The following is a 13,187-nucleotide window of genomic DNA, read 5'->3' as shown; positions in this document are numbered from 1 at the left end:
GACTGCTGCTGCAGCTGCAGGCCACTAGAAGGAGATGTGTGTCATAAATAAATGAAGTGACTGCCCCAGTTTGTGTGTCTCTATACTGTGAAACCTTGAAAAGACAACACACTGTTGGTTTGATATTTCTTACTTCTCACGCTTTTGTGAAACATTTTCATGTCCTTTTCCCGTATCTAAAGTGCATCTGTTCTAGAATGATGTATGAATGCTAAATCTGTCGTTTTCTCACTGGCATTTATATTTGATTCTTTTCCAGCAAAGTACATTGGCTGCTACGTTGATGACACTCAGAAAAGAGCCCTGAGAGGAGTGTCTTTTTTCGACTACAAAAAAATGACTGTATTTCGTTGCCAGGACAACTGTGCTGAAAGGTACGACTCAGGCAAACAACACAACCCTCATCTTTTCCTGGTTTTTATCCTTTTTCTAAGGCTGAAATTACAACAAGATAAGTAGAGTACTTTATTAATTATACTGCATCAAAGGTGGTAAAATAACAAAAGGTCTAATGCTGACTTAATGTCACCATTGACATTATAGATCTAAAAAGTCTTGACAGTGCAATCCCAATATATATTGAAGACATTAAGTGCTTTTTTTTCCAGCTTAACTTTCACTGTGATGACAATCCCGCATCAGCAAATTTTTACAAATGAATTACCTTTTAAACAGTTACTGAAATGATCTAAAATGGCACATAAAGGGAGATTGATTCACCAGATGGTTTTCTATTAAACATCCCGCAGAAAATTTCCCACCGAACTCCGTTGAAAATCAAACAAATGCATGAATATTAAGTTAGAATATTATGAAAAAGTTAATTCAATTCCAAAAGTGCAGCTAAAGAATGAGATCAATTCAGATTTGCAGTACATGTTCAGCTAAATTAAATTGTTTAGCAGCAAGTCTTTAAAGAGTTTAAATATATAACTGTTTAATATATGTACCCATAATTTAAGTTTCACCTTTTGAATTGGATTTAGCAAAATGAATTGACTATCTGATGTGTTAACTTAGGATTCAAACGCATTAGCAGAAATAACCTAGCTACTTTTATAATAACAGAAGAATGTACTTTTATTTCTTTAAACTAATTTAATAATCAGCAGCATGCACTTTGATGCCATTTTACGGATTGATTAAAGACACTTGATGAATAAATGAGAATAATCTTGTAATTCATTAATTTCCAGTTTCTGTTGAGTTTAATTTCAGAGACCTCAAACAAAACCAAAAAATCTGTACCGATCGGTCCAGTTCTCAAAGATTTCTCTTCTTCTTTTGTTTTAGAAAAAAAATCTGTGCTTGCTTTTCTATCTCACCACTCATTTCTTCCCGTCTCTGCTACCACCCCATCTTCCTCTCACCTCGTTTTCTCCTCCCCTGTGGAATACCGGGGACGGCTCTATCAAATGCATTAAATTACACCCATCACTGACTCGCAGAGCTGAGAGCAGGTTCGAAGAAAGATGCTTGTTTTCGGCTCCCCTCTCTCTCAGTTTGCGTCGCTTGCCGCCTGTCTGTCTCCCAGGGCAGCAGGTTAATAAAAACAGACAAACAAATGAGGTGCGGCACACAGCAGCACACAGAGGTTTGAGTGTGACTGACAGCTCAGGGGATTCAGCCTGTGTCTGAGCTATGTTAAACGTCTAATTGCATCTGAGAGGTCTTTTGGGAGTCAAATCCTTCATAAAAGAAGGAGACAGGTGACCTTGTGTGATTCAGTTTCTGTGTAAGCCACACATCTATAATTGGCTTTGTCCTAGAGGCCTGCAGAGGATGTAGCACGGCTCAATTTCCTGTCACAGAAGGAGATCTCTGACTGTAATGTATTTCCATTTTTTTGCCTCAGCATCCCTGGTGCACCATGTGTTTGTTTTTATCGATTACAGCTCACTCTGTGGTTCAGAGGGATAAAATATATCGGCCCAGGAAGGATTAAGAAACATGACGAAGGCTCAGAGCAAACACTTGAACCCCTCTGTTTTTCTTCCTTCCAGAGGGTACATGTATGCAGGTCTGGAGTTTGGAGCAGAGTGCTTCTGCGGGCACAAGATCCAAGCGCCCAATGCTTCAGAGAGCGAATGCAATATGGAGTGTAAGGGAGAGAGGAGCAACATGTGTGGAGGAGCCAACAGACTGTCCATCTATAGACTGGAGCTGAGCCAGGAGTCGGCGCGCCGCTGTGAGTCTCTGCTTCACACAGTAAAAGCCAAGTGATGGCCTGTGTTGCAGGTCATGATAATTCTTTTCCTTTTTTATATCTAAAATTGCCTCTCACCCAGTGATAGCGGGAGATGGGCTGCCAGGATATGTGGGTATAGATGGATGCTTGAAATTGACATAAAAATTGTGAGGGTTAACAAAAATGTGATGAAACAAAAGAAACATAAAGCAGCAGAGAATGCCGAAAAGCCGAAACACAAAAAACAAAAAAATAGAGATAATAAAATTAGCAAGGGCAAAATCTCTAACTTCAATTTGAGTTCATGAAGTGAGGGCAGGTCTTGGTCTCCTGCATAGGCTTGTCTTTTGTTGTCAAGAACAATACCACAGCTGCAACATTGTTTTCTTAGCGCCTTTTTGTGTAACCCATAAATATTTTACTTTAAATATTTCAACTCTGCCAACTGTGTGCCAGGGATAAGAAAAATAAGAAGATACATAAAATAAGAAGATACTTTTTCAGAGCCAAAGTACATATGTATTCATGGCTGTGCAGCACAAAGAAAATAAAAACACAGAGTAAGTTAAGTCCTTCACCTGCCGCCTTTCCTCACTGCGGACGCAGTTCATGCTGATTCAAAAAGAGTTTTCTGGTTTGTCTCTTTGCTTTTGCCAGAGAGATTGTTTACATTCTGCTATAGGTTTGCTTTTTGATGATGAACACAATAATCTGCCGCAGGGAGTTTTCCTTTGAAGGGTCAGTATTATGTAAAATTTACTTCTTTGAGCATCAAAAACATGTCTAGAGTGTTGCTTTGATTTTTTTTTTTTTTATGCTTGTTTGAGAAATCGATTAATCTTCCACGGCAGCCGCCCAGGTTGCAGAAAACGAGAGGTGTGACGAAGCGCTGCCTTTTCGATGAAGCTCCTCCCTGGATCTGCAGCCTCCAGGCCGAGCTTCTCCCTCACAGAGCAGCCCTGCGCCCAGGGGCTCCTGGTGCTCACTGGCATTGAGAAAGATGATTTGGAGAGAACGTTTAGTATGATTGTTGGATGTTACCAGACTTTTTGTATTAGCAGAGGATGCATCGTAAGTGAAAACTGCCATAAAGAAAAACATTTTATTACATAAGCTTTATTCTCATTCACAACACCTGCAGTTGCTTTCATGGTTTGGCTGGAAACTCTGTTTCAGGTTTCCATTAGAGATATGACATGAACTACATTGTTTAGGTATCTCTTAGCGCTGTTGCTTCTTACCCTAAATCAAATATTGTAATTGTTTTATAATCCTGGGGCAAAAAAAGAGTTTCCAATGGTGAGACAGTTATTTTTGTTACTAAGAAGAATTTTATTTTCTCCACCTGTTTATTATTCTGGTTTTATTTGTGTAATAAAGGTGCAGATTATATCTTTTATCACTGTCACAAATAAGGAGAGCCACTTCCTTTCAACACATTTAAGCTAAGATTTTTTTTTTTTTGTCAAGAACAAATTTTCTGTGATTTCCAGGTGATGCCACTAGAGACCCTATATCATCATTTAATCACATCTGTGATTAAATGATGTTTTGGTATTGATAACTCAAAACTCTGTTTATGTTTCTTCTTTTAAGTTGGGTTTTTAGGTTTTCTGGGCTTAAAATATTGCGTTAGTTTTATTCTGCTTTTTTTGGAAATGTATAAACACACCTGAATTATCTGTCATATAGACAGAAGATGCCATACAGACACATATGGCATCCACTTCTACTTTGGAGATGGAAATATTTGTTTTATTTTTGGATTATTGCCACAGTTGGGAGCTGGCCACTGTTGTTTCCCTCTTTCCCGGGAGAACTGCTCTAGCTATGAAGCCGGCCGTGCTCTGCATGTTAAACACTTGCTGTTTGCCACTGAAACGCTGCAATATAGCAGGAAAATCACTGACTGTTTGGAGAGAAAAATGCTTTACCTTAATTCACTGTCAAAGTATAAATTAGGCCATAAAACGTCATTTGAATCAAGCCGCCTAAAACTGGAATTTGTTTCATTCTTAATTGGTTACGATTTTTTCTTTGAAGTCTAAAAATGTCCCCTGCCTCAAGCTGAGGTTAACATTGTACATCCTCTTTTCTCTTTCCTTTTTCTTTTCATCGTCTCGCAAATAACCATTTGGTTTCACGTTTATCAACTCTAACAGTTTTTCTTAAACCTAACACATCTCTCGTTGTTGTTCCCTTGATTATTTTCATTTCTGCTTTTCGACCCCCGTGTTTGCCTTCCACCAAAGTGCTGTGCAAGCTTTTATGATCGTGTTTTCACCTCTCGCCGGCATCTGCATCATGTGAGGCTTATTCCAAGCATAAATGAGGAAACAAAATAAATGTCCTCTTGTGGCTATTTGGGTTTTTAGCCACATCTATGGCTTTCATATTTTCAAACATTTTCAGCATGCCATATATATATATATATATATATATGTATATATATATATATATATATATATATATATATATAATATATAATGCGCTAAAATTAAAAGCAACAACGCAAATTTAAGGACGTCAGGCCAATTTGTCGGTTTTTTACGAAATCTTTTTTTGAGTACGTGGCTACAAACGAATCAAAATTACAAACTGTAATTTTTTTTAATTTAACTGTTAAATTAAAAGCAACAGTTAAAAAGAGCAAATAACATTTGCTTTAGATAAAGAAAAGTTGAAAAGTTCATCAGACACAGTGATATAGTGATGTGATAGTATCTGCTGCTCTTCCTTTAACACCAAACATTATCTGAACTGTAATCACAACTATGACAAAAAGAATGACTAATCATTTAAAAATAACATTTTAGATAAAAAGATGAGGCTTTCATCTTGAACTCAGCTTTTCATTACAGAAATTACAGAAAAAGTTCCTGGAAATATTTCAAGCCTGAAACTCTAAGTGGCACATCGTCGTCTTACTCAAAGAGCAAAACATGATCTCAAAAGGATGTAAAAGAGTCTTCACTGTTTTGATGATACACGGTGCATCCATCAGCCCGAGGGACGGTCTGCAGTTAAAGGTCATCCTCACACAGCAGGGTTGTACGCACTGTTAGTGTTTCTGTCTGCTGCCTGGTCAGGGCTTCGGTGGATTGGCGGAGAGTCCCAGTGGGATCTCATCATCAAGGGTCAATGGCTGGGAGCGATTTTAGGGAGGCTGTGCTCAGCAACCAGAAAACTGGACTCACCACTGTGTGTTTTGTCCTGTGATAGTGAGTAACACCCTGGTTTGTTTTTGTCTCCTTTAGATGGCAGTGCCATTTTCAAGGGCTGTTTTCACCGGCCAGACAATGTCACAGCAGCTCTTCCCTTCAGCGCTGTCATCCAAAACATGTCTGTCGACAAGTGTGTGGACATGTGCACAGAGAGGGTGAGTGGGCGCCGCTTACGTGTGTGTGCTTGTGCGCGGTGTGGGCCTGTCCTCACTGTCATAATGCTGTTTGTTGTACCTCAGGAGAAATCGCTGGCAGCTCTGGCTGGAGAGCAATGTTACTGCGGCTTCCCGACTCCTCTCTTCTCCCTTCATGAGCTGGAGGACGAGGACATGTGTCTCTACCGGTGCCCCGGAGAGGAGTTTGAGAGCTGTGGAAATGACAAGTTCTTTGTGGTGTACCAGACACAGGTTCAAGGTAGAGTTTGGTGTCTCTTGACTGCAGTCACTAGCAGTTTGTAGTGCAAAGATAAGAACAGAGGGCTGTCAGGAAAGAAGAGGTGTTTGCCACATCCTGTGCGGACTTTTAACTTTTGATATTTTTGTCGAGCTAACAATTTCCCATGAGGTTAGAATAACACAGTGCATGCAGCTTTACACAAAATCTTATTTCAATTGAGTAAAACATTTTTTGACGTAGATTATAATTCAAGCTTCAAAAATATAATCATTTGGTACATTTTATCGTGCTACAAGGAAATTTAGACACAGTTTTCATTTCTTTTTGCAAATAAGTGTGTCATGCATTTGTATTAACTTCTTTCTGACATCCCTAAAAAATTCAGTGCAATCAAATGCAGAATCTCACAGTGCAGTGGTATCAGTGCGGTGGTAGCTGTCATCTGACAATAGAGTACAGCACAACAACAAACTTACCAACTTACATCACCTCTACTTGAAAAAAAAGTTGAGCAAAGAGATTTTTAATCACACCAACATAGTGATTATAATAGAGCTGCAGAAACTTGTGGCTCATGTGAGTGAAAAAAAAAAGTTTTCTGGGAGACAGGCAAGCAGAGAATGGTTTTTAACAGAAGGCTTTAGGAATGTAAGGGTCACAGCAAGCATGTGGAAGAAAGTGTTTGATCAAAAGAGAGCAAAATTAAAGATGCAAAATACTCTGTGGTGGGAAAACTACCTCTGCATGTTTTCATAAACACTCCTTCCCCCTCTGTGCAACATGGTGGCAGCGTCATGATGTGGGTGTGCTTTGCCTTTGAAGGCATAGAAAAACCAGTCAGTGTTGACATGATTGTAGATGATCCTAAGTACTGCATAGTGTAATCTTTGAAAAAAACCTATTAGATGCAGCAAAAGACTTGAGGCAGAAGTGTTGGTTTTCCTTCCTTAAAGACAACAGTCTTGCACATAAAGCCAGAGCTGCAATGAAAAGGTTCAGAACAAACACATCAACCTTCAAACTTAAATCCAATGAAGAACTTGTAGCAAGACTAAAACAAAAGCTTTTTAAAGTGCAAAATGACCACCATTTTTGTGTTTAGATGTGCAAACCTTGTAGACGCACCTGAAAGATGTGCAGCTGTCAATCGGCAAAATGTCGTTCTACAAAGTATTGATTCTTCTTTTATTTTTAAACATTTTGAAAACTACATATTATTTTTCTTCCACTTTGCAATAAGGCTCTGTTTGTCCATTGCAAGGATAGTCACACATATTACTTTTGATTGCTTTTGCAAAACACTACATATTTGTGTAAATAAAAGCCATTTTTCTAACACAGTTCAGTGTTATTTCTGCTCGGGGTTAATTGAGAGGCCTCCCTTGAGCTGGCTTTCTGGAATTTTTTCTATTCTATCTGCCTGTTGTCATGTGTTTTAACACGTAAACACACGCTTTGACACTGATAAATGGCACTACGTAGCAAAAAAGTTGTTCTCAGACAGCTTTTTCTTCTGAAACATTCAATTTTGACTTTGAGCATACTTCACCAAGAGACAAAAGAAAATATGACGATGAAAAAAGAAATGTTTTGCAGTTGCTAGAAAACAAATGAAAGGTAACTGGCATTACATGTCTTTATATGTCCTATAAGTCAGTTTTGTTTGGTAAGTCAATTTGAATCAAGGCCTTTGCAGCAAAAACCTCAAAACTGATTAGTTTTAAATACTAGTGCAGAAAAAAAAAGATCATTTATGAAATCCAGTGTTGCATTTTCCCCAATTAAGACATCACATTTCTGACCTCTGAGTTTGTGACGTACTGGAGGGTGAATATTCACTGACTCATTGCTTTGTTATTATTGTTGGTATGATACCAAGTTTTTACATCTTATTCCTCAATGCTTCTATCTGTAAATCCACCTATTTAAAAAAATCTGTTTGTCGCAAGAAAGATCAAGAATCATATAAAACAAAAGAAACATTAAAATGCAAAATAAAAACAAATAAACTGGCAAGAAAGAAAACAAACAAAGGAAAATAAGATATGACCTTTATGGGAAAGCTGCATCTTACCTGTCATTAGTCCTAATTTAAAGGCGGCAAAAGCTTCTCTAGTTTTCTTTTAGAGCTGAAGAGCATTGAGTTGATTTAATCTTTATAATTTTATTTATAATTTTTTTTGGTTCAAGGAGCTGAGAGTCTTGCCTGCTGACTGACTGGCATTTTCTGCGTTCCTCCTGAGCGTCACGCTAAAATCACAGGAGGGTTAAAAGAGGGCCTGCAGCAAATTATCAAATTAGAAGAGAAGAATTTCAGTCCACTCACCATTCAGGAAGAAATATGTTTTCAACATGAACTTTGATTTAAGACAATCATAACATCAGAAATAAAACACAATATTTATATAATTAAATAATCTGTGACCTGCTTAATTGCTCCAAATTTCCTGAGTGGACCAAATTTGTGTGCTTCTGTAAAATACAATTCTTCCTGTTTTTTGTAAAAAGTGATAGAAGGATAGAGAAGCATTTTGTAAACAAGTTCCTTATGTTTCCTTGCCCAGCAGTGTTTGTCTGTGGGTTGTCTGTGTTGTTGAGGCAGTGTTTTCTTAGGACAGCAGACAGCTGTGGCTTAGATAAGCAGAAATGTTGTTCTGTAAGCAAAGCAGAATATTACATGTGACGGCGGACGGGGAAAAAAAGCTGAAGTTAGACGTGAAGTCTTAAGAAGTCAAACTCCTACTTTATCTCCTGCTTCAAATCCAACATTTATTGTAACTCAAGCGTGATCACACAGAAACATCACTTAGCACGACGAGGGAGAATAACACCCACACACAAATGAAAAATATCACCACTTTGCCCTTTTGTAACCATGACAGGTTGTGGTTTTATTGTGTTAATGAGAAATAATTGACGGTTAGAAACTATTTTAGCTCGCATCTCTTAATAGCTCTCGATAATGCATCGGTGTTTTCATACAACAAATCATTAATTTGTCTTGTTTACTCTGTGCTCTCAGATAATCGCTGCATGGATCGACACTTCCTTTCTGCTCGCACTAAGCAGCTGGTGGCGCTCGCCAGTTTCCCAGGAGCCGGCAACACCTGGGCTCGCCACCTCATAGAGCTCGCCACTGGCTTCTACACGGGCAGCTATTACTTTGACGGTTCCCTTTATAACAAAGGTTACAACTCAGCATCTGATAATATAATTTAAAGCTCTACTTTTGGCCGTTGCATTCATTTTGTTGTTGGATTTCATTGTTTCACAGGCTTTAAGGGGGAGCGCGACCACTGGCGGAGCGGGAGGACGATCTGCATTAAGACGCATGAGAGCGGCAAGAAGGAGATCGAAGCCTTTGACTCGAGCATCCTCATGATCCGAAACCCCTACAAAGCCTTGATGGCAGAATTTAATCGCAAATATGGTGGGCATGTTGGGTTTGCCTCGCAGGCCCACTGGAGGGGAAAAGGTAAGCTACCTAAAACTGAGATTAATATTAATAATTTACCACGTCTATGAATAGATACAAGATAAACTGCTGGTGTGAGCTTTGTTTTTTGTTTTTTGTTTTCATGAAGATGGTAGAATAGCAACGGGGTTAAATCATGACTTATGGTGACGCAGGATGGTGAAGAAATTAGGGAAATGTGGGTTAAACCAAACAAATAGGGTTTTTTTTAATCTAAGATTGTTGCTGAAACATGCACATGATTTATACCTTTTAGAGAAATGAAACAACCAACCAGCAAGCCACAGCTTTTGTCAGTGTTTTGTCATCAATTCATCACCATTCATGATTTGTAGACTCTTTGAGTTGTTTTACATTTGAATGCCCACTTCACATGATGCTTGAAAAAACAGCATCAAGCTTAAAAGGTTTTAGATACCCTTAAATGTGAGACATGTAGCAGTGACATTAATTGAACTCTTGCTGTATCAGCTCATCTGTGTTCCCATTATGTCAATAACGTAACTGGAACTGAAAATAACTCAAATTTCTTAGTATGATCAAATATCAATTTACAGGAAAATCATAACTAGTGACCCTGACAAAATGTTTCTATATGAACTTGTTTTACCAATTTGAACTTGTCAAATTTGTTGCTCAATGTTCACTGAAACTTTTCTGGTGAATCATTTGAGTTCACTTGTCAGCAAAGTCCTTATGCCCAGTCACCAAAAATACCTGACTCATCTCCATCTCCAAAACGTGCAGATTTTTGACAAAGTAGACATGTAATTCTATAATTTTCCACAATTTATCTGCTCCATGCAATTAAAAAAATCTTCTGTTGTTGAAACAAGACACATTAAATTCATGCAGTTTGTCACCCTTGGTTTAGCTTATTCTGTAAGGTAGCACTAAAGGCTTCCTCAGTTCAATAAAATACTGCAGCTGCATTGAAACTGTCACTTTCAGTCACCACATAAATTAAAAAATCCCCACTATATTGAACTCATCACTTCATTTTTTAAGAATGGCCCAGTCAAAGCCCACACCAAATCCAATTGAAAAACTGTGACCATTTTTTTGGAGAGGGGAGCAAAAGAAAAAAGGCTTCTGCTTCATATTTGAGCGCTGCTGTGTGTTGGTCTGTCACACCCAGTCACATTTAAAACATTGAAGCTTGTGGCTTTAACTTCACAAATGGAGTTTGAATATTTTTGGAAGACTCTGGAAAGTTGTATTTATACATCACAAGCAAAAGGAACCCGACAGAAAACCCTCTCTGCCTGCTATGTGAACACTTTGTCTTATTCTCTCTGCATTTTGCATTAGCATAATAACCCATCAGTAGAGTCAAGTCAGCGCCCTGAGCCCCCGTCTCATTTATCAAGCCACAATTTTACAAATTAAATTCATCCCGATTTGCTTTGATATCCCTCAACTCTCCTATATTGTGGGTGATGATCTTCTCTCCAGATCTACTCTCCCTGCTGCATCTCAGTAACCATGACAGCTGGTTTTGTCTCACTTATGTGTCGTTTCCTCAGCTTTTTGTCAGGTTCAATTGATTTTCCAGAGGCTGGAGAGTTGCCTACCCAGCAGTTGCCTCTCTTTATCAGAGCATCAGCACATTTGGCCTGCCATTCCCAATGAGCGTTTCCTCCTTTTGTTGTTGGGCAAATCATGCAGTGACATCAGTATACAGAAAGTTTTTGTTTTTTGACAGCTGCCAGTTCAAATAGAGAGAATGACTCCAGTCAGAGACTGTGTACAGAGCCGTGTGTGATTTGATACACTCGTCTGAGGCCCACAGTGAGGCGGGTTCAGATGAAGTTACTGACATTGATTCACTTCATCTCGGCCTCATAAAGTCAACTTACGAGCCTGGAGCAGTTTAATTCGAAAGCCATGTCTTACAAATCACACTGACTTATTTCCCTTGTTTGGTGTTTAATTGTCTAGGATAAGTAGTCTGATTTCGACAGTCTGCTACTTACACCAGCATACAACATCCTGCGAAGCCATCGGTATCCTTTCACCTTTGTTCACTGAAAATAGACATTGTATACAAGGCTTTATACTTTTTGTATGTCAAATCAAAGCCTGAAGGTATCATGCATGTTCGTTCCCTTTACCCTGCTGCCCCCAAATACAGCAGAATGGAATATTTGTTCTATATTTCAAACACTGAAGTGGAGTGGGAAGTCGGGAGGCAGCATCAGGCTCTCATTCTGCTGGTAAAGTCTTACAGCTGCTATCGCAGGACGGTTGGTTCCACAAATATTGATCCAGGAGTACTGCTACAATTTCTACATATAATATTCCTTCCACTTGACAACTCTGTGTACTTTGTGTTGGTCCGTCATATAAAATCTCAATAAAACACGTTGATGTTTTTAGAGGTGACAAACTGTAAAGATTTTCAATGGGTTGGGTGTTTTGCAAGGCTCTATAAAAAGGACATCCACAGGAAAAGTTACATTTATTTTGGTTTCCTTGTATTTTCAGCTCTGGTTTCTCTTGAAAAAGGAAGACAGAACCAGCATGGTCCTGCGGTTCCTAAGTTCCTCATGTTCACACTTTAAATGGCTTTACTGAACACATTAAGTTATCAGACATATGCAATGCTCAGATGGAGGCTCAGAGTTTGCCCAGATTCAGATGGAATAAGAATATGTTGTCTTGTTATTCCAAGAAAAACTCTTCTGATGTTTCATGAGAGTTGTTTCAGGAGTGGTTTAACACAGGAACTGCATTCATTTCTTTTCAATATTATATTAAAAATAAATATAGGAAGATGGTTGTGGTTTGAGGATGCACAAGAATTGTTCTTTGAGACAGAGTTTAGGGAGAGGAGAAAACAATAACCTCATAAATTATCTTGATGTATCTGGATGCAGTAGCTCTCTTCAGTTTCTATTTTGTTAGTTTTCATTCTGTTATATTACAAGAGGACACAACTTAAAGGATTAATCTCTCCATGAAAGAAAGGTTCATGAAAGCTTGCAAGGTGCAGCTCAACATAATTCAAAAACAATTTGGAGAAAAAAAAAAAGTAGAAAAAGAATAAAAATTCTGTTTCTTATTCAGACTCTATACTCCATCTCACCCTCTTGCCTTCTTCATGTTTAAACATTTTTATTTCTGCAGTAATTGTTCCCCTTTTTTTTTTGGAGCTGAGCTTCCTCTTCAGCCATCTGACCGGAAATTTCTGAGACTCAAAGAGCTGAAGGTTGCCATCAAGCCTGGAAATGAGGACATAATAAAAAATAAAAAAAATCTAATTTTGTTTGTTGTAAATCTAACAGAGTAGAAAAAGACAGTAACAAATCTACTTTAATTTTTTTTTTTAAATTGCTGATTACCCCAACGTTTACCTGGGGTTCATTTCATTTCCTAGTTTCATCTCCTTTTTTTTTTACGTTTTAAATTGCAGTCATTTTCTAGGTTTTAAATTAATGCTTGGTCATCCTTTATACACTTTGACAAAAATGTTAACCCTCCTACTTCACTATTAAAGTTGCCTCAGTCATTGGTTTTTGGGATATCTCTGCAAACTCAGCAGGGTTTAAACTTTAATGTCTGCCTCTCAGCAGCGATTCACTCTGATGTGGCGCACAGCTCCTGCCAGCTTCTGCTTTATGGGCCGGTGTATTGCTGTTGAGTAAAAGTTGCAGACGAGGGTTTTCAGCTGCAGTTTGACTGATAACTAAAATGTCTACGTCAGGAACTACTTAGCACACCCTGCCCAAAAATTGCACCAGACCTGAGAGTTTAAACCAGCCCATTATCTTGCTCTAATCTACTCATTTCCCTCTTTTACTCACACACTCTTTCGCTCATCCAGGTTAAGCAAAGGCAGCAATCTGATAAAGCAACTGTGGAAAGGCAAAAGCTGTGAAATACTGCAAAGGGAAGAATATTT

General features: G+C 38.4%; 1 protein-coding gene across 1 annotated transcript in view; it reads left to right on the top strand.

Moving 5' to 3' along the window:
• wscd2 (WSC domain containing 2) overlaps window positions 1-13,187 on the top strand; it is a 51,063-nt gene that overhangs the window by 35,194 nt on the left and 2,682 nt on the right. The window contains exons 3-8 of the mRNA XM_055048984.1: window positions 260-374; window positions 2,004-2,188; window positions 5,446-5,567; window positions 5,652-5,826; window positions 8,831-8,995; window positions 9,083-9,283. Coding sequence (XP_054904959.1) covers window positions 260-374; window positions 2,004-2,188; window positions 5,446-5,567; window positions 5,652-5,826; window positions 8,831-8,995; window positions 9,083-9,283 — 963 coding nt within the window. The remainder of the gene's footprint in view (window positions 1-259; window positions 375-2,003; window positions 2,189-5,445; window positions 5,568-5,651; window positions 5,827-8,830; window positions 8,996-9,082; window positions 9,284-13,187) is intronic.

The sequence above is a fragment of the Poeciliopsis prolifica genome, unplaced genomic scaffold (genome assembly GCF_027474105.1).
Source record: "Poeciliopsis prolifica strain line A6 unplaced genomic scaffold, Auburn_PproV2 SCAFFOLD028, whole genome shotgun sequence".
Lineage (NCBI taxonomy): Eukaryota > Metazoa > Chordata > Actinopteri > Cyprinodontiformes > Poeciliidae > Poeciliopsis > Poeciliopsis prolifica.
Note: the sequence above shows the minus strand (reverse complement) of the source record. Positions and strands in the feature narration are given on the sequence as shown.